Below are 20,557 nucleotides of genomic sequence, written 5' to 3'. Positions count from 1 at the left end.
TTATTTAAAGGTGTTTACTGTTGCATAATAAGTGAACATTTTTCTCAAACGCTTGTTAAAGATAACATAATTGAAAGTATTGTTTAGTTCTCTTATTGTGGCAGGGTTAGAGATTAAAACTGTGAGGTGGGGCCTTGATTTCATGAGTGCTGTTTTCTTCTTGGATACAGGCAAGGGAACTAAATGTGTATTTCCTGAGCACAGTGGTTGTGACAAAAGAAAGCAGAGCCCATAATGAATATGTTGGCACCTCCACAGTATTCAAAGGAGTGACTTACTGAAGATAGCAAGATTAAACTGGCAATTGCTCTCTAGGGGACTGGGATTTCTTTGTTGTTTGTGTTTAAGTGACAGGAGAATATTGATTTCTGTTCCTGAGGGATGTGCTGTCTTCCTTTCCTGAAAAGCAGGAGGATGGGAATAAAGATGAACTGCCTTGAAACAGCTCACTGAACATTTGAAAAAAACAGAAGAACTTTTTTTAACTCTGTTCTTGTCATACATCACTTACATTTTAAATAATATGAGGCCAACCTCATATCACCTGCCTGGGTCAAGTTAGGATATCTTGGGAGGATGCTGGGAACCCAGGCAAATCCAATTGCTCCTGCACACTTAAAAGGAAATCAGACCCCAGAGAAAAACCTCCTCTAGTGAAAGTAACTCCTAATTACACCACTGGAGTTACTCTTTCCTTCATCCTGCTCTCAGGACTTCAGCCTCACAGACTGTGTAAAGGATCAGGAGAAGTTGTGCATGGTGGAAGTGTCATTCAGTGCGCTCTACCTGTACATGAAAAGTGGTAAACAAAGCAGATTGGCACCGAGTACACAGGGAGCTCCAAAATGGGGTGAAGGAATCCATCACACCAAAGCAAACATGAGAATGATGTGATGTGAAGAAACATTTTTTTTCACCCCTTTCTGTTCTAAGCTCTCACTGTTACATACACCAGACAAGGCATTTGGGATGCTGTGAAGTACCAGGATAAGGGAGGGAAGGCAGAAGAAGGGAGTAAATTTTTCCTGCAGTCCAGAAAGGAATATCTCAGCTCCTGCTCTGGTGGAGTAAACCACTGGCTTTGGGCTGAACAAAACTGATCACCTTAGAGAATATTTCCGTGCAAGAGAGGCCCAGAATCTTTCTAAGCCACGCTAATAGCTATGTAGAAATCTAGAGAAATTACCTAAATTACAGCTTCATTCAGGAAATGTTTGAATCCTCTAGTGCTTGAATGTTAGACAGCTACAGGAAGAACTCCCAGTTCACAATCCTGTTTGTCAGCAGTAGATAAAATTTTGCAACAGAAAGAAAACAATGTAGACTTTACAAGCCTGGTCTCAACCTGCAGCCTTTTTTTTTTTTTTAAATTCTGTGCTTTTGCACTAGGATTTTTTTGCTTTTAGGAAGTCTAAAAAGTGGGACCTAAAAGCTACTGCTGCACTTTTCTCGTTCTTTAAGCTGTGTTTCAAATGGGCGCTTAAGTGCATGAGGGAGTTTTTCAGTGAGGCTTCAGCCATATGCAAGTGTTGTCTAGGTTCAAGCTGTCCTTTTTCCTGAACCTGGAATTTTATAAGTCTTTTGATAGCTGCTGCACATATGCAGAATTCTGCACCGTGCAACTTCAGCCTCCAGGTTCAGCTACTGCATGGCCTGTGGGGATGATACTGCTCTGTGGTGCCTCTTCTCCTGACAGCTTTATTTTCACTAAGGAGGTGTTCATGCCTGAATAAAACATATGGTGTGGAGCTTATAGGGCAAATTATTTCACAGCCTGCTGATACAGAAGGTTATAATTTCTAGAAACAGCTTACAGTCACTCATGTGTGGTCCTCCTTGAGATAATTCCTATTAATGAATGTAGAAGTGCCTGTTGGGATCAGGTTTATTCTGCAAGGGTGTTATATAGATTGGTGAGATCTCAGTGTAGTATTTCTGCTCTCAAAATGCTCCTCTCTGCTGAAAATTTTGCCACTTCAGTTTCCAGAGCAGAGGTCGAGTTTCAGAAATTGGTGTTCCTGGTTGGGATTGACTTGCAGCAATTAAATGCTTCCCTGTTATTTCAGTAATCCAGTTCATACCATGCAGCTTGGATGCTGCTGGAGGTGGAAGAGAGCAGCCTGTAATGCCAAGGAGCATGGGAACTGTGAGAGCTCCTGGGAATGATCCCTCACTGTCAGTCTGTCTGTCGGGGGTTCATTGTAATGCTGAGCAGGGGCTCGTGCTTTCCATGCCATAAAGGAATCAATTCTGCAGTGACTTCTCCCCAGTTCCATGGCAGTGTTTACGCCTCCTCTTGGCCTGGAGTACCCTTCATTCCCATTTGTATTCAGACAGGCACTACTGCAGCTCCCACTTGAAAATACTAATTGGTTGAAAATGAATTCCAATTTTTAAATTATTGCTTAGCTTTTTTACTTTCAAAGTGATCTCTTTTTCTAAGACTGGAGTTAATTTAATTTCTTCTAATATCAGCTGCCATGTAATGGTTGCAGATTTATATATATATATATATATATATATATATAAGCAGATTTAATTCAGTGATACAAACCATGTTTGGGGATTTACATGGGTCCTCTCTGTTGGCTACTGCAGGAATTTATTTAATTTGGAAAAGCAGTAAGCCTGCTCACAGATCCACATCCTTCATGGGAAGAGATGTCTGTTTTCTCAGCCAATCACCAGTAGAGAGGACATACTGTCAATATGGATGTTGCCTGCTCAGAAGTTTAAATATTCTGTCCCCTCCTGAAATCCTTTTTGAAAAGTTTTCTGGGCAAGTAAGTAAAGCTTCACCACCCAATCATCTATCAGAGTGCCCACAGAGTGCTTTCATGTCCAATTCTGTCATTGCCCAGAGACCCTGAGCAGGTCCCTCTCCACAGTGTGCTAGAGATCACAAAAAAAAAAAAAAAAATACAGGTCTTTGATAAATTTCTCACCAAAGATCCTCTTTGTACCTGTCCTCCCTGAACAAACTGCATCTTTTGTATGAATATTTCAGTAACATGATTTTTTTTCTCAACAAAACCCATGTTTATGCCAGTGGAGTCATTATATTGATGTACTTAAAAATATTCAGATGTCTTCCCTTTTTTTATGTGTGTGTCTATGCATCCACAAGCACACATACCTGTCACAAGCTGATTGACTCAGTACTCACGCTTGTTTCCTCCCTATAGCTCATTAATATTAGTAGGAGGATGCTCTGCCTTTCCTTATTTAAAAGTACAATTAACCATAGGGTGCAGGAGACAGGGAACTGCTGGTGGAGCAGGCAGAGGCTGACAGGGAGTGAGCTGCAGTGGCTGGTCTGATTTAAAGAAGTTTCTTTCCCTCCATCAGAACATTTCAGCTGCTTTTATTCTAATTTCTGTGGCAGGAAGATGCCATTCCCCAGATCTTTGAACCAGCTCTTTGACTCATCTGCACTGCAGGCATGGAGGATTTGGGAAAATAACACCCACCAAGGAATGGCTGCACTTTTTAAACTCCCTTCCTGGTCAGTGCTGCTGTGGCAGTCCCTGCCGTGCCTCTGACAGGTGCCAGCAGGAACCAGCCCAGAGGGAATGGGACAAATGCCAAAGTGTAGCTTCAGTCTATCTGTGAAGCCAAATATGAGCAGACAGGAGGAGTTCAGCTGTCCTTAGATCTGCTCTGCAAAGACAGGAAGACTTAAAAGCGTGGGTTGGAGGCTTCTTGGAGAGCCTCAAGCTGTAACAGCAGGAGAAATTAAAATTGGTGTCTTCTCCTGGGGTATGGACCAGATATTCCTCTGCAAACAGCCTCCCCCTGCCTTCTGAAGAAGTGACTTAATCCTTTAAATCTCCCATCCCTTGGGTTTTTAATGATCCCATGCAGAATGTCCTGGAACAGCTCTCCTCCTGTTCTGAGTGGTGCTGCCTTTCCTTTGCTCCCAGTCCTGGGAGCTCTTCTCCCTTTGCCTGGGAGCAGCCGTGCCAGGCAATGGGAAAATGGACTGGGAAATGTGCTGGGAAAGTAGCCCTGCAGCTTCAACACTGGAGTTCTTACCTTGTGCCTTCCACAGCCCGTGTCAGCCTGGGCCAGGAGGGAGCTGTAAAGTGAGAAAGAGTTCTCCTGTGGATTCAGTGCCCCCATTCTCTCTCCTGCTCTATCCGAATGGCTGAGGAAATCTTTTTTGTTAGCCAAGACAGCTTGGTGCTTCAGCTTAATTTTCCTTGCATAATTTTAAGTACAGATGGTGCCAACAGTGCTGCAATTAATAGATAGCCTAAAGACTTATTATTTCAAACTAATTGATATGTAAGAGAGTTTAAATAACATAAGTGATAAGAATTTTTTAGGAATAACTTCTGTAACTAATTCAGAATAATCTTTTTACTGTTATTTAGAGTAGCAGATGACTTTATAATTCACTCACCATCACTAAATCTAATGCTTGTATTTCTCTAATACTAAACATATTTCCACAAGATGGGGAAAATATGACATTTCATAGTCATTGTTCTAAAAGGTGTTTTTGCAAGTTAATAATCTCATTCATTTCTGATACTTGTCTACTATCATTTGAAATAAATACTCCCCAAGTTACAGATGAATTTCTGTTGCAGAGATGTGCAATCTGCACATTTTTAATATAGGGCTCTAAAGCGAGAAACACGTGTTTTTAAAGTACTCTTTTGCTTCTTCAAATCACTTGATCACTTATGAAAGACCTTTATTTTTCTAGTGTTCATTAAACTTATCTTCAGCTAGATTGTGATCAGAATTGGCATCAGAGAATACACTGTAAAGCTGTAAGACCTCTCAAGAACTTTTTAATGCTTTTGGAAGATGTCAAGTACCGAAATAATAATAAAACACTGATAGAGCATTAAAAAGATAAGTTCTTGTAATGGAAAGAGGTTTTGTTCTACTGCCAGTGTTTTTTTTCTTAAATAAGGTCCAAGAGAGAAGCTACCAATAGTGATACACATAAATGAAATCAGATTAAAAACAAAGTGGAGCTTTAGGCGGATCATGTTAAGCATTGTGATGGCATACCTCTCAGTGGAAAAGAAAGCAAAAGGCTTAGTGAAGTTCCATAAGATTCATCTCAGTTCAGGCTTGACCCTCTCGTGAACTGAGCTTTGATGAACTGTATTAACCTCAGGAGGAGAGAAGCCAGGACCAGATCCAGCTCACAGTGATGTCAGTCAGAAGCTGACAGTTCCGGCAGTGGGCTCGAGGAGTGGGGGGATTCCCAGAGTGACCTTCTCATGCCCACTGAGCTTGGTGGGGACAGGAGGCACCAGAGGAACTGATTCTCAGGAGATTTAAAGTTGTGGTGTCCCTTATCCTCCTGCCTCTGCTGGCTTCTAAGGAATTAGTGTGTCCCTTTTCCTGGCAACAGCAAGGTCTGAGCACAGAGCTCAATGGCAAGCTCTTTAAGAGATGTGCTCAAGGGCACTTTCAGATCCAGTGTTCCATGGCACAGACTCACACACAGGCCCTGTGACACACATTTTCTGTCACAGCTCCTCACTGGACATATCCCACCACACCTTAGACCAGGCTGTGAGGTTGCTTGGGCTGCAGCATGAGGGTGGCAGTTCTCACCCAGAATAAGCATCAGGAGGGAGAAACACCGTCAGCAGCAGTTTCCCTTCCTCAAGGAGCTGAGGTGCTGGAGGGAAACCCAGATAGGGTTGTACACGGAGAGAGCAAGGTCTGGAGGTGAGAAAGGCATCTGCCCCTTCTCTGTGGGAGGTTGTTATCTCTTGTCTGTTGGAGCAGGCTTGGATTTTAAGCAGCAACCTGGTCCCTTTTCCTAAACTCCTTAACACTTTGCAGTTTGCTTGCATTGAAAAAGGGAGTGATTTTCAGGTGAAAACCCTGAGCAACTGAAACACAACTTTTGCACCTCTCCTTTGTGAAGCAGATTATGATTACCCCCAGATCCCTGCTGGATCAGGAGCAAGCATTTCATGCCCTTTAGTGCCAGCAGTTCCTTCACTTGATCTGGTCTGTTTGCACCTGTACTTGGTGGTTGGAGATCCAAATTGTAGAGCCAAACCCCATTAAAGCCAATCACTGTCCTGTAGACCGGAGTGAGCTTTGGGTCTGTGCTTCACCAGGCAGGAGTTCAAGATGCTCTGGGCAGCTTTGTCCTGTTGATCTGGCTTGATGAAATTATCTTATTTGTCAATTTTTGCATTGTGGGATGCTTGCTGAACATCACTGAAATAAAGTTTTCTGCATGGGTCATTTAAACTTGATGGGTAATTAGAGAGTTGCCTAAGCTTGCAGCAGTCAGTGTTAATATGAATTTTGGAGAAAATGTTTAAATTAAAAACAACTGAACTGAAATATTAATCCCTTGAACTTAATCATGAGGATGGCTCAGTCAACCTCCTAGTGCATAGTACTGCTTAGTCCAGTAACAGCAGTACAGACACCAAGAGGAGGGTTTTTTTCTTTAAAGCTCATTGTAGTATTAGGAAGTAAAAACCTTCAGGCTATTTTTAATTAGGCTGAACCACTGGGCAGTGTTGCTCTTACATTAAGCTCTAAAGTTTTTAATAGTTGCAGTTAAAATTCTGCACTAATTTTGCTTCTCAAGTAAAAAAAAACAAACCCAAGTGTGTTGTGTAATACAGCATGAAATGATGAGAAGTGTGGATATATGGATGAACTCATGGTGGAAGTAGAGGGATGTGAAGATAATCATAGTTTATAAACACAGAGCAGCCCTAAACTTACCAGCCTCAGTCCCCAATAGCAATGATACATCTCCATTCAATGGCCATTAGATAATGATGAACATATACATCAGCACATAAGTTTGAACCTGGTCCCAGCTTTTTGTCATTGTTAAACCCAGCCTCAAAACTTCCCTGACACTTGGGAGTACAAAGGCCAAAGTACTAAAATACTAAGCCATCCTTTCTGGAAGATGGAAGAGGAGGGATAGTGGCTGTCTCCACTGTTACACTTCTGCCAGGTTCTGAATGGATTTTTTTTTCATTAGCCTATTATGTTCAAAAATAATGGGTCTGTCACTAAATTGGCTCATTATTTGGGGAGAGCCAATGCAAAAGTCTCTGCTAATAGTAAAGAGGAAGCCAGATTCGTGTTGTTGATGAGTTAGGAAATATTTTAGAATAGCCTTCGCTGTTACAAGGTATTATAGAACTGCAACTACTTAAAAAGGAACTTTTTAAGTTTAAAAGTTTCAAAGAAACTTTGAAGGCTTTGATCTTTATTCAGAGTGTGCTTGCTTTCCAGTCTAGAAACATTCATTTTTAACAAGATATTAGGAGAAGGACTGACTGCAGAGTAATTTTCCAAGCAGACTTTTCAGTGGGACTCCATCTTGCAGAGGCTCTCTGGCATGGACAGCTACAGCCAGAGCAAGGTAAACTTCGAAGTGCAGCAGAGACTTTATCAGTGTGATTGTTTCTGAGCTAATGATGATGGCTTGCTTCTAAACCTCTACCCAGCTCCCTGACAATTGTCAGGGACATGGAAATTGCAGTGGGTGTGTACCTTAAGAAAGATGCTGTCTCGAGATGCACACCCCTCAGTGTGCGTTTGGAGCTCTTATTCCTCAAAGCAGGCTGGTGAGTCAGGGTAGAGCAGGGTATGGCAGTGAAAGGAGGTGCCAGACTTAATCACAGGGTGAGCTGTTCCTTTTGCTTTGAGGAGCACAGTGATGCCCCTGGAGAGAGACAGAGAAAGAGATTATTTATTTCCTTTTCATTGTTGTATTGGAGGAGAAATCTTTGCACTCAGAGGGAATTTTCTGTGACACTGATGGGGCCTGTTAGAGATGTCCTGCCAAGAGTCAGACACAGGCAACACTGTAATTACCTGTTAGCAACGTGGATATGAGAGACTGGAAAGTGCTTTGTTAAACTGAATCCAGAGTTCAAGTTAGGTGAGAATCCAAAAGCTGTGCTGTGGATTCCACCACCTTTTTTCCAGATCTGAACTCCAGCAGCTCCTGAGCCCTCACACAGGAGGCCTTAAGCACTTGAAACTTTCTTTTCTTGTCTCTCCTCTTTCAAAAATTGCCAGAATCTCTCATTTTGTGGGACAACACCATTCTCAGGCAAAACACTGTAAATATTAAGTGCCCTGCAGATTCCATGGCCCACTGGGGACATCCTGCTCTGCGGCCATGCTGCTGCTGAGTCCCACATTCTCTGCTTGGTCCACCTGGGGTTTGGAATATTTCTGGAATATATTGTTGCTGTTGTAACCTCAAGATGTCATCTAAAATGAGTTTCCAAGGGACTGTCATGACCTCTTGAGATGAGGATTACAATACTTCTACTCTTGGAAGGCCTATACGGTTTACAGGCTGCCTTGGAGGCATCGTGGAAGTAGAAAAACATCATTTATTAGAAGGTAATGGCTGCACTGATATTTTTGTTGTTTGTTTGTTTTGCAATATCCAAAATATGGACAAAACTTTAAAAAAAGACCAGCTTTCAAGGAGAGCTTCTTAGCTCTCTTTGAGTTCTGTCACTTGAGTTGGATCCACCCTGGATCCACCCCAATAAACTAAGGGCAGTATCTGCTGTTAGATGATATTCAGGGGAGTTTCTCTGGATTTATTGCATTGAAACTGAGCAGATTCTCCTTTGCTTACAGTGAAGACAGCTTACTCTAGGGATGATGAAAAAGAACAGAATCTCAGAATCTACCCTTAAAATGCCCATAGAAAGGGGATTTTTTTTTTATGTTCATTCTAGCTCAAATTATTTTTATTCATATGCATCATGAGGTGCATAGGTCATGGTTTTAAGGAGTTGTCTAAGAGCCACTTGACAGCTTAAGAAAGCATTTTATCCACAAAAGCAAACTGTTACATGAAATAATCATCAGAAAGAGGAGTAATTCCAAGTATGCAGTTTACAGAGGCACAGAGCGGGGCTGTGCATGAGAATAAACTGCCGGACTTTTGAAGAAACAGGAAACGAGTTACAGTGAAGAAAATCCTCCCACAGAATTCAGTACAAGCTATTTCTTTAAATAATTTCTTTAAAGAAAATGCAAGAGATCTGAAATTTATGTTAATAATACAATTGCCAGTAGGAAAAGATCACCAGTTTAGGCTTTTGCTGTAAAGACCTTCTCTAACCCAGAGATATTGTTCAGGTGTATGTGTGTTTAGTATGTGTATAACCTGGAAGCACTGATGGGCAATCTCACCACCCAGACATTTATTTTTAATCAGTTATTGGAGCAAATGTTGGTTTACTACACAGAAGGTGGATATGATTTGCCTTATAAACATTGAAATCCAGGAGCCCAGCTCCCATTGGTTTAATGGAGGTTGCAGTTAATAAAGGCAGAGACATAGATTGATGGAGGCCCCCAAGGTTACAGTCTAGTGCCTTGACACAGCAGATATTAGAGGGACTCATTTATTTGAGGACTTGTACCCTCGGGGAGGCAGAGCACATCACATTTGCTTCAGCAGGAAGAGGCACTGAGCTGAAACATGGCAGATAAGAGAGGCAGTGGGAGGGGCAGCGTCTGTACAAGGGCAGGTAACACGGCTGTGTTACCCACTCCGTGGCTTCTGATGTGCTTCAGGTGACTGCTGGTGATTTTTGTCAAGGAGAGAGTCTGGCCTGTGCAGCCTGTTGGCATGGGGAGGCAGAGGGGCCATAGTGGAGCAGTCAAAAGTGGAGCTGAGCCAGCAGCCCTGGTCTGAGGGAAGCAGCATGGAGCCTTTGTGGGATAGCAAGGTCGGCCTGATGACCTTGTGTGAAGGACTAGGGAGAGCATCACCTTCAAGTAGGGAGGCAGAGAAGGGGTCTGGGAATTGGTGTGCCTGGTGTCTCTCATGGTCTGGAAAGTAACCATTGTTTGAAAATGCAGATATGTCCTTGTCTGAGGACAGGACTCATCAACAGGAGCTTTCCAGTCAGCATGAAGACATTTCCTGCTGTTGTTTACCTGGTGCCACCTCAGATACCAAATGCCCTTAGGCTCCCCTTGATGATTCCACATTCCCACATCTTCTGAGAGAAAACCTCATCTACCTGAATAGATTCATCTCAGGGTTAGCAGTGTTGTCCTTAAACTGTATTAAGTGGTTGGCACGTCCCTTGATGCACTTCGTTGGTGTCACTGGGAGAAAAAAGGAGCCTTTAGGTGCTTTCTGCACAGGCAGAGTTAACTCCTTTCCCAAGCCTGGGCAAACACCTTCCCAAGAACCTGCTGTTCCCAGCTGCTGCCTTAGGGCCATTCTGAGGGGACAGAGAGGTCTCCAGCCGAGTGCTGCAGAGGGACTGTGGCCTTGAGGCATGAGGACATCTGAGCAGTGGTTACTCCTTTGCCTTCCCAGCAGAAATCTGCTTAGTGAAGGGAATAACATGGTCCTTAATAAGGAGCTCCTACTGTTTCCAATTAAACAAAAATTGCTGCCTATAAATCACTTGATCCCTGAGCTCTGTTCCTCAATTTCACTCTCCCTGTTACTGAGCCTCCATCTGCTTTTAACAGTTCTTGCTACTCATGTGTCTTTTGATGCTGTATCCCTCCAAAATGGCTTTCTAATTAAGTAAGCTCTGAAAATGAAAAGCAGAGGAACAGCAGCCTTCTTGCTCTCTGTACCCTTAATCTGGGAGTCCTCTATGTGCTATTTTGGAAGCTAAATTGAGGTCGCTGACATTATGCATATTTGTTGTCTGATGCAGGCTTAAAAGCCCCAGATCCTCTATTTAAAAGTATCTTAAGGCACACGGGTCAAATATTTGCAGGAAGAGAAATAAGTATTTGTAGCTTTAGCAGATTTAGAGAAGGAGGGGAGGAGTGAGAAAGGGGCCCCAATCCCAGTCCAGTGTTGCTGTTGCAATGTGGCAACACTGATCACTGAAAATATCAGTGTTGCTGGTGTTAACAAAATAAACATTTCCAATGGCACGTGATAAGGAAAACGGGAGCTTTGCTAAACAGAAATTCCCTGGAGAGGTTGCAGCCCCCCCCGTTTGATTACAAATGGTGCAGTGGCCAGTTACAGCCTGTTGCCAAATACATTCTGCTGAATTTGCACAGAAGAAACGAATGCAGTTGAGTTTCTCATCAGTAAAACAAAAAGAACAGGCACTGTCTATGTGGTATTAAATAATATCCTGCATGTGGGTGGTGCCACGGTAATTATGGATACAAATGAGTATCACATTTCAACTGGTGAGTAAATGCAACAATCAAATACCAAAAGAGTAATTTTTTACATATTTTGCTGCACTCTGCCTCAAGGAGAAATAACACAACTTTAAAATGTCTCACACTTGAAATCTTAACTCAAAAATGGTGAAAAGAACTTAAGAATAAAGATTTTACTGTTGGAAATGTCAGAGATTGTTGGAGATACTGAACTATTTAGTCCTCAGAATCTATTTTTACCTAAATTGTTGAGCCAGGATATTTGAATAATTTTCCATTCATAATTCACTGCATCATTCAGGGAAATAAAGTCATCAGGAAAACAAAATAAGATAAATTTAAAAGGAGATAGAACAGAAACACCAAACTCAAAAAGCCGTCCTTAGAGAAAAATTCCCAGCAGAATGGAAAAACCTGAGACTTTAAAAAGTGACTTATTTGGAATCATATGAAATCTTTCCAGTGGAAGAATTTCATCAAACCAAATATGGCCATAATTAATGTTTTTGTTTCAACAAAACTGTGTTTTGGTGAGATTTTTTCACCAAAATGTGTAATTGGTTGTATTTCATACACAATTTTCATAACAATACGTTTTTGGCTGAAGATTAATTCTCGAGATGCTTGTTAAGTAGTGACCCTTGCGTTATTTTTGAGCTGCAGATACATTTTAAGAACACATGTGAGCTGGAAGGAATGGCAGTGCGGGTGGGTTGGTTTTGCATCAGCGGAGCTGTGGCAGCAGGAAAAGGATGCTGTGAGGTCACAGGCCAAGCCTGCAGTGTCCCAAGGCAGGATGAGGAGAGGGGAAACACTTTGGGAAGCCCTTGCAGCAGGGACTTCCGAAAGGCCACTCACTCTCAAGGTACAGGGGAAGGAGCAGCAGTGTTCACATTCAGGACTTCAGAGGGGCTGCAGGAAAGGACATGGGCTAGACGTGTTTCCCCCCGGTTCCCCTTTCCCTTGGGCTGCTGGAGTACAGCAGGAGGTGAGGTGGGAGCAGGGCTGTGGGGCCAGCTGTGCCCACCTCTGGCCACTTGTGCTGGCAGCACAGCACCTGTCCCACGTAACTGCTCTCTTTTGGCTCTTGGTGGAAACAGTGGTCAGGAGCATCTAAACCCACAACCTCTGCTTCTGTAATCCTTTATTGATCACAGTCACTGCTTCTAGTGCTGTTCATGCTGTTCATTTGTGAGTTCTAATAATAACAGCTCGGTACAAACATGAATGTAAATAGTTTTAATAATACCATCTGTTTCCTTTCCTGAGTGTGTTTCCTTTGCTTTAAGCTGAACAACCATAATCATTGTCCCCTCCCACATTCCAAGGAAGGGCTGCAAGGCCTTTCCCTGACTGATGACCCTTTTTGAAAAGCAGTCGGGGCCAAGGATGCTGAAGAGCCCTTTGAATTGTGAAGGAACGTGAGCCCATGAGCTGGGCAGCTGGCTGGCTGCCAAGAGCTCTGCTCACCTGTAAAGCCCTGCTCATGTCATGTCCCTCAGCTCAGAGCTGTGTTGGTTGGATTCGAGGTGCAGAGGGTGCTGTTTGTCCAGGGCAGTTTTTGTGTACAGCATTTTTTAACTTGCACTGTTGGGTAAAAAAATACAAGGTAGGGGATGGAAACACACATTCAAGAGCTTCTGGCCACAGCCATCAGGAGGGACTAACACATTAATCTCCTGTCCCCAAGGACCCTGTGGCCAACACCTAATGATGGCTCTGAACTTTAAAGTTTTAACTCATTACCTGTCAGTAAAGTACACAGGAGTGAGATCTACCTGAACAAGAAATAGTGTCCAACTGTGGGACACTAAAGCTACATGGGGGTGACATTTGTGTTGTTTTTGTTGTGGGTTAAAGAGACGACAGAGGATCTGTAAAAGGGCAGGTAGTGAGATAACAGAAGGAAGAAGGTTGTTACATGTTAATGAGGACAGTGGTCCAGATAATGATCTGCCTGTCCAATCATCGGTCTCATTCCCCACCCCCCCCCTTGTCTGACTCCAAAATCCTAACAGCAAGTGTAGGTCACCTTGTTTAGTAGCTAGAGAGCAGAGAAATTGGGGTAGGTGGACTTGTGATGGGAAGCAACCCAAGGGAACAGCAAACTGAGCAGGAAGGCCCCTCTGGGTGGAGTCTGGTGAGTTGCTGGTTGAGCAGAGAGGTTTTTACTCACACTAATGTGGCACTTTGTCTTGCCATCAGCCAGCCAAATGAGAGGTGTGTGTGGCTACTGCTGCTGCTGGGAGGGCAGCTTTCCATTCATTGCCATGAATTGTAATGTCCCTGTAAAGCTACAGAACAAATAGAAGGACACTGAGGCTTTTAAGAGAAATACAGCTGGATTTCTTTAGGCCAGCTGGTTTTAAGCAGGCAACTTGTTTCTTTTAACCTTATGTGGTAGCTCAGGGGCCAGAGAATGGATGGGATCTGAGGGGCTTGGCAGACACTGAAGAACAGACAGTGCCTTCAGAGTCAAAAAGAAAACTTATTTTTACTGATGCAGTTTTAATCAACCCTCCTTGTCTGCTGTCTGCTCCTTCTCAACTAACTTCAACTTTCTCATGATTAGGTATCTATATAGACTGTCTCTGGAGACAGAGAGGTGGCTCCAGATTCACGTCATTTCTATTAAGCACTCGACTAAGGGGGGATTAACCACTGGAGGCACTTTAGGAGAATATTAGATACAACTGTTATCTAACAACATGCCTATGGCTGCACTGGGTTCAGATAACGTTCAGTTTCTGAGGGATTTCAAATATTTCTTTTGCTTTTAAATCTAATTAAGCAAATCAAGGTTGTGAAGGAAGTTGAGAGCCAGGAGAGTTTTCCCCGACTTATGATACTACACACCTTCTTCTATACCTGAGATGCCCAAAATTCACAAATGCCATGTACAACAATGAGGTGGGGGAAATGCAGCAGCTCATCTCTGGCTTGGACAGTCGTGTGTTTTTAGCAGTGAAAGTATTTAGCCATGAACTGTAACCCCAAGCACGATTGCACCATGAAGGAAGACCCTTTGCCCAGAATTTAATCTTTGGTTTTGCAGTGTGACCTATGTGAGTGCCGTGCAGCCAACACTCCAGCCAGGGCAGATGTGATCTCTCAGGGGCTGAGGAGCTCCCCGGGCAGCAGAAATGGAGTCCTGGGGCTGTGGATAGCGTGGCAGAGAGGGAGGATCATTTTCCAGTTTTCTCCACCAGGCACCCGATGGCACTATTCCTCTGATGATGCCTGTACTTGTGGAAGTGTTTGCAAAATGGAGACAAAAGGAGGATCCCTTCAGAAAATGTGTATCTAGACATAAAGCCATAAAATAAAGGGGTGCAGGAAACGAAGAAGGGTGTTAGGATAATGACTACCACAGTGACAACTATCTATTTCTATAGAATACATATTTTAGAGGCAGGGTGTGTTTTAATGGAAGTGTTTGTGCCTCAGACTTGTTTTTTATCCAAGGTGGAAAACAGAGGCCAGGAGGACATCAGGAAAATTTCCAGGAAGAAGACAGGAAAAGAGCTTTAGGAGGGAAACCAAAAGGAAAAAGAACAGATCTTAGATCTTAAGGAAGGAAAGCTGAAGAATTTGTCTAATTAGGGAATGTAGAACTAGACCAGGTGAGCTAAGGACATTGATTTGTACATCAGGAGAAAGGAGAAGAGGCCTCACAAAAAAAAAAAAGTCAGAGATGCAGGATGAAAACCAGGACAGAAGCATGGGGAATGGGATTGGAAGGGCTCAGAGGGGGGGGGTAGTGGTAGAGTCACATGGTGACCTGTGTGGACAGGTCAAGAATGGTAAGACTAGGATAGGACCTAATATTCAAGTGAAAATTTGCATTGCCTGTTGAGAGCTGTTGCAATGGGGTGAAGGAGACCTGAAACTGCACAGGACAGACTTGGGCCTAGAACTGAAGGATCAGAATTCCTAGCACCTTTATCCTGGAAATCCTGAGAAAATACCTAGCTGAAAACACAATTGCCTAAGAAACTATTGCAAAACTGCTGCAGCTACAGTTAGCAGAACCTGATTCCCTCTTTTTAAGAAGGTGGGTGGATGGATGGATGGATGGATGGATGGATGGATGGATGGATGGATGGATGGATGGACGGATGGAGCGGGTCTGGCTTTGGAACTCACCCCTTTGCTTCCTGCTGTGCTCATATTGGTCATGATGAAAAAATTGGCTTTGTCTTCAGTTGAAACTTTGATACACGTTAATGTTTTTTAAATAATGGATCATGCAGATCCTAATATGGGCACTAAAAACAAAGGCTGTACTAATAAATACTGGGAAAGGACCCACTGCTTCCTGAAGACTGATAGCCAGATTTCTTTCTGCATGCCTTTTGCTTCCTGTTGATGATATGACACTTTTTCCCCAGTAATGTCCAAGACACATTCTGCATTAATCCGATAATGTAACTTTCCATGATCTAGCCCTAAGAAATGTAATTTAACTTGTTTTCCCTCCCTCTCTGACTCCCTTTGACAACTGACTTTTTCCTAATGGTTTCTCCAACCCAAGAAATCTGGCAAAAGTTGTTTTATTGTTCTCAGAGCAACATTTGTGGTGTATTTAATGTGTGATTAACTACCTGAAGCTCAGTGAAGGCCTTGCTCTTTCAAAGGCTTATCCGTGATCCATACTACACCTGAATGGGATCTTGTCAAAGCCAGTGGGAGTATGGACACCACTACAGTTAAATCCACATGTATTTGAAGGATTTGGGTAACCAAGGATGGTACCCAAAACCAGCCTTATGACTGCACGTTCCTCCAGCTTTGCAATGACTGCATGGAAATTGATAGGCACTGTGGATGTGTGGTGCTAATACGGGAAAGAAGGGAATATGGTCTTGAATTGTGCAAAAATACCTTGTTAATTCCCCTCCTGCCTGGTGTGGTACTTTCCCCATCCTGTAGCACTGGTCACATCAGACGCACCTGAAGACAGCTTGTCTCTTTTGTTGTAGTTGCAGGTGGAACTTGATCAGGAATATCAAGACAAATTCAAAAGACTGCCTTTGGAAATTCTGGAGTTCGTACAGGAAGCCATGAAAGGGAAAATCAGTGAGGATGGAGACCACAGTTCTGCCCCCACTTCCCTGGCATCTGACAGTGGAAAATCAAATCATAAACCTCCACAAAGTGAGGAGGAATTGGAAGAAGATAACCAAGAAAAAGTGTTTGATACTACTTTTTAACTGCCCAAGAAACAATCAGTGCAGCAGGGCACACCATTCCCAACTGCCCGTCTCCGCTCTCTCGGGGTGAGCTGCCGCCGGAGCGCTTCGGGAGGCAGGAGTAATCTGCATTCAAGTGCACATTTCCCCAAAGGAACATTTTATAAAAAGTATTCTGCAAAGGTCTTCATTCTCATTCTTCATCTGATTATTGTTCTAAAGCTTAGTGCAGTTGTAATGGGAAAATTAATATGTTAACCTCCCTCTTATCTTTTTTTTTTGTTGTTGTTGTTGGGACAGTTTGCAATGGGTAATTTTCTGGCCATGTTCACTGTTGAGAATGTTTAATGAAGACCAGTGTATTGTACAGAGAAAAGTGTGTGCAGATTTCCTTTTGGACTGCCAGAGCAAAGTGCTCCAAACTAATAGAGATCCTGGCGAATATTACAACAGTATTTAATCACATTTGTTTCCTTCTTTATAACTGCACCTTGACAGCTGTATACCATCCTTTTACATTTGCACTGAAACCTTGGATCCTTTTTAACTCTGCAAGCACTGGTGGCTTGCTGTCTTGATATTATGTTTATCCCATGAAGAGACATATATTTGCTGCTGAAAATTCTTGGAACTGTGGGGACGAGAGGAAAATGGAGAGAAGAAGCCGCGTGGAGACTGTCGGTGTCTGTGTCCGTCTGTGTTTGTTACACCGTGTGAGTGCATATATGTTTATATATATATATATATATGTATATATATATAGCTATATGTGCACACACATCTGTCTATATACACACACAGCATGTTTCTATTTGAAGTTGATATGGTCTCTTGACCAAATGAAATGTTTCAGGGATCCGTGAGTAGGGAGAATCTTTCCAAGAGCTAACATCTGGGTTATACTGCTATAGAATAATCATGGAATCATAGAATTCTTTTTGTGGTGTTAGTGGTGTAAATCAGAGTAGTTTTAGAATATAAATTTGATATATATTTTGCAGACTCAAAAGTATTGATTTTAAGTATCATATTTTAAGCTTACTGAATTTGAGAGGATTATAAAATGTTTAGGACTACAGTGTTTGAAATGTTAACAGAATCTTCCATTATTTTTAACACTGAGGTACAGTTTTACTAAGGTCTAAAATTTAAAAGCAAAGTATGAAAACCTGACCACTGTTATTTAAAAATGCATATTAATCTGTTTAACTGACTTGTTAAAATAAGAACAATCAAAGTTAGTGTACTGTATGATATGCATGAGAGAAGTAACAGCACATTCCGGGAAATTTCTATCAGATGACAGAGACACATTGTGAAAGTCAGGATATTTGAAAAGGTAAAGAAATGCTGTTCTCTAGATTCACACCCTAGCAGAAATTGGAATCATGAAACACCTCAGACAAATTGGGATTCGTACCTGGGCCAGTACGCGATCCTTCCCCCCATCCCCCCCCCCCCCCCCACCCCGCCGTTGGAGGTGCCTTGGGGCAAGGGAGAAATCAGCTCAGAAGCCCCAGATTGGCCTCAAGACACTTGATCCTGCAGAGTTGTGTTCTCCTGCACCACTGGGCTCAGGAGCTGGGCTGGAAATAACATTCACATTCATGTTTGCAAGATCAGGGCCTTACATAGGGTTAAACGGCAATCAGAGAAAGCAATCAGTTAATAGGGAGGATTTTAACACATCGTAACAGTTAAGTTACCTTACTTCCATTCCCTCAGGATTTTAGTACTTAAAGTAACTTATTTTATTTAAATTTAAGCAATAAAATACAAATTAATCTTAAGTTTTCAGTTAAATAATGGTGTGTATATATATAATTTCAAATCTTGGAAAACAAACAGTATTTTGATGTTTCCTTTTTAAACTTAGAGCAGAAAGAAAGAAAAATTGCACATTGTTTGAAGATCATATTTTGAATTAAACTGTTCTGGTTTATGATGATGAAATCAGTGCACATGAAATTCAAAAATCTGACTTTCATCTTAACGCTAGGAAAGGTGACTCCTCTGCTAATCCTAGTTTTGCACTTTGAAATCAATCTTAATCACTCATTAAAAATATAGAGTCAAGGTTTAATGCTGCATTTTATAAAGTTAAAATGGCGTGTTGTCTAAATTATTACAGAAATAAACTGATAGCAGTGTTCATACTAAAACCGAAACTATTGCATTATAGAACCGTTGTACAGCACAGGCTTTTTGGGAAACTCCTGGCTCCTCTGAACCTCAGTGCGACGTTCCCATGGACTTCAGGGGAGCCAGGACTTCCACAGTCTTCGAAGAAACTCGGGCAAATGCCAATTAACCTTTTATTTATATTTAATAAGAAATAAATAGACTGGTTGGGTTAAATATACTATCAGCTGTAGTCATTTTACAGTATGTTTGTATTTGACCATTTCCTGTACTCACATTTTTTTATATCTGTACAGTGCCACTTTCTGCAGGTGTAAGGCAGTGTGTAATCCTGTACATCTTGCATCGTTCAAACTATTTCAGTGAAACCGGTATCATTTAATATTGATATTACTTGAACTAGAGTAAGATAATGAAAAAAGGGTCTTTATGATGTGCAAGTCTTGTGCCTTTTATGTATTTGCCTTGTTCCGTGTTGAATGTGTGGAAATGCTGTATTGTGGACTTTCTGCTGTATAGAATAGAGCTGTCTATTAAACTAGGTTGTGCACTTCAGATATCTTTACACTACTGAAAATAGCGTGGTTTTGGCAGTATAAACAGAATTTTTAAAATTCTAATGAAGGCCAGACATTTTAGACTTAATATGTTCATAATTATGTTAATTAATGCTCATGTATTAGCTAAACATTCACTGACAGATAAGTAAAGGGACATCATTGCTTGCCTTTCTTTGAAATCAGTGTTGCTCTTGTACATTGTATTAATAGTGTCTGTGATTGATTAGTCCTTGATGATTTGCTTTCGGAGTAGGATGAAATATTCCAGTTAACATGTACATATTTTTTCGGTTCCTCAATCTATGATTGTTTCAGAGGCATAATTCACATTTTTGTAAAAATTCTATGCAATTTTGTGGCATGATGTTTCTTCCACTTGTAATTTTATGTGCTTACATTACAGATCCAAAGGACAAATAAAAATTTCTTAACACAAGTCCAGTTTTCTCCATTCATTGACTCAAGAGCCTCAGTTGACTCAGGAGACCTTACCCTGAGCCCTTTGCTGTTGGGGGTGGGGGGGCAGTGCCAGGAGAAGGTAGGGAAATTTCCCTGCAGGCTTTTGTGTTCACACCAAGAACAAGAAATTGCACATGCCTATGCTTCCAGCCCCTGCCTGTCCCAGCACAATGAGCATTTGCTGCTACTCTGAAACAATGGGAAACAAAAAGCAGTGTGCAGGAGCCAATGAACTGGTAAGAAAATGTGTTGGTTTACAGCAGGAGAACTGGACATGATTTCCAGCCATACCAATAAACTGTCTCAACAAATTACAACACCTTTACTTGTGTTCCACTGCCCCAGCTGTTTCACTCATCACCCATTCAATTATATATGTGCTGTGAAATATACCTTTGCAGGGCCTTCCACTGAGAACATTGAAAACGAAATCTATTCCTTTGGCTTTTGACTTCACTCCCCCTATTTAATTTACAATGTACAAAATTATCTCTGGGAAAAGAGATAAGCAGGTATATGAGTGCAGTGTACTGAGGGTATGCCTGTTAAAATAAATCGTCTCTGAGGCAGTTGGAGTCAAATGGCTCACTAGGAGGGAAACGGGGTCTGACACACAGGATGAACACAGCACGGGATGAGGCTGGGCAAGGAAGGGAGGAACAGAGCTGAAAGCAGAGCCATGGGCCTGACAATCAGGAATAAGACTGAAAGAGGGAAGTGGGAGGGAATGAAAAGAAAAAAAATGGATATGTCTCCTTTCCCAAAGAGGAGCAGTGGGGTGTGAAATCAAAAGTGTGGCCCTGTTAGCCAGTCCCACCGTGAAGTTACACAGGTGAGAGGAGGCAAATGGAACCACAGGGCAGGAGGGCAGCCTGGCTCCAAGGAATATGGGGACAAGGTGGAGGTGGTGATGGGGAGCGCAGAGGGAAAAGCCAGGAGGCCATGGGAAGGATTGGGAAACAACCCTTGGCTCCTGCAGGGCTCGGTGAGGCAGGATTCCCACAGCCAGGTGAGCAGGTGACCTTGGTGCTTGTGCTTGGCCCACAGGAGACTGAC

General features: G+C 42.3%; 1 protein-coding gene across 5 annotated transcripts in view; it reads left to right on the top strand.

Moving 5' to 3' along the window:
- PLCB1 (phospholipase C beta 1) overlaps positions 1-19,478 on the top strand; it is a 354,560-nt gene extending 335,082 nt beyond the window's left edge. For 4 of the 5 annotated variants that reach the window (XM_053972199.1, XM_053972200.1, XM_053972198.1 and 1 more), the window contains one exon: positions 16,131-19,478. In XM_053972199.1, the coding sequence (XP_053828174.1) occupies positions 16,131-16,361 (231 nt within the window). In that variant the 3' untranslated portion in view covers positions 16,362-19,478. The remainder of the gene's footprint in view (positions 1-16,130) is intronic. The other variant, XM_053972201.1, reaches the window with a different exon arrangement.
- The last annotated feature ends 1,079 nt before the right edge of the window (positions 19,479-20,557 follow it).

The sequence above is a fragment of the Vidua macroura genome, chromosome 3 (assembly GCF_024509145.1).
Source record: "Vidua macroura isolate BioBank_ID:100142 chromosome 3, ASM2450914v1, whole genome shotgun sequence".
NCBI classification, from domain to species: Eukaryota; Metazoa; Chordata; class Aves; order Passeriformes; family Viduidae; genus Vidua; species Vidua macroura.
Note: the sequence above shows the minus strand (reverse complement) of the source record. Positions and strands in the feature narration are given on the sequence as shown.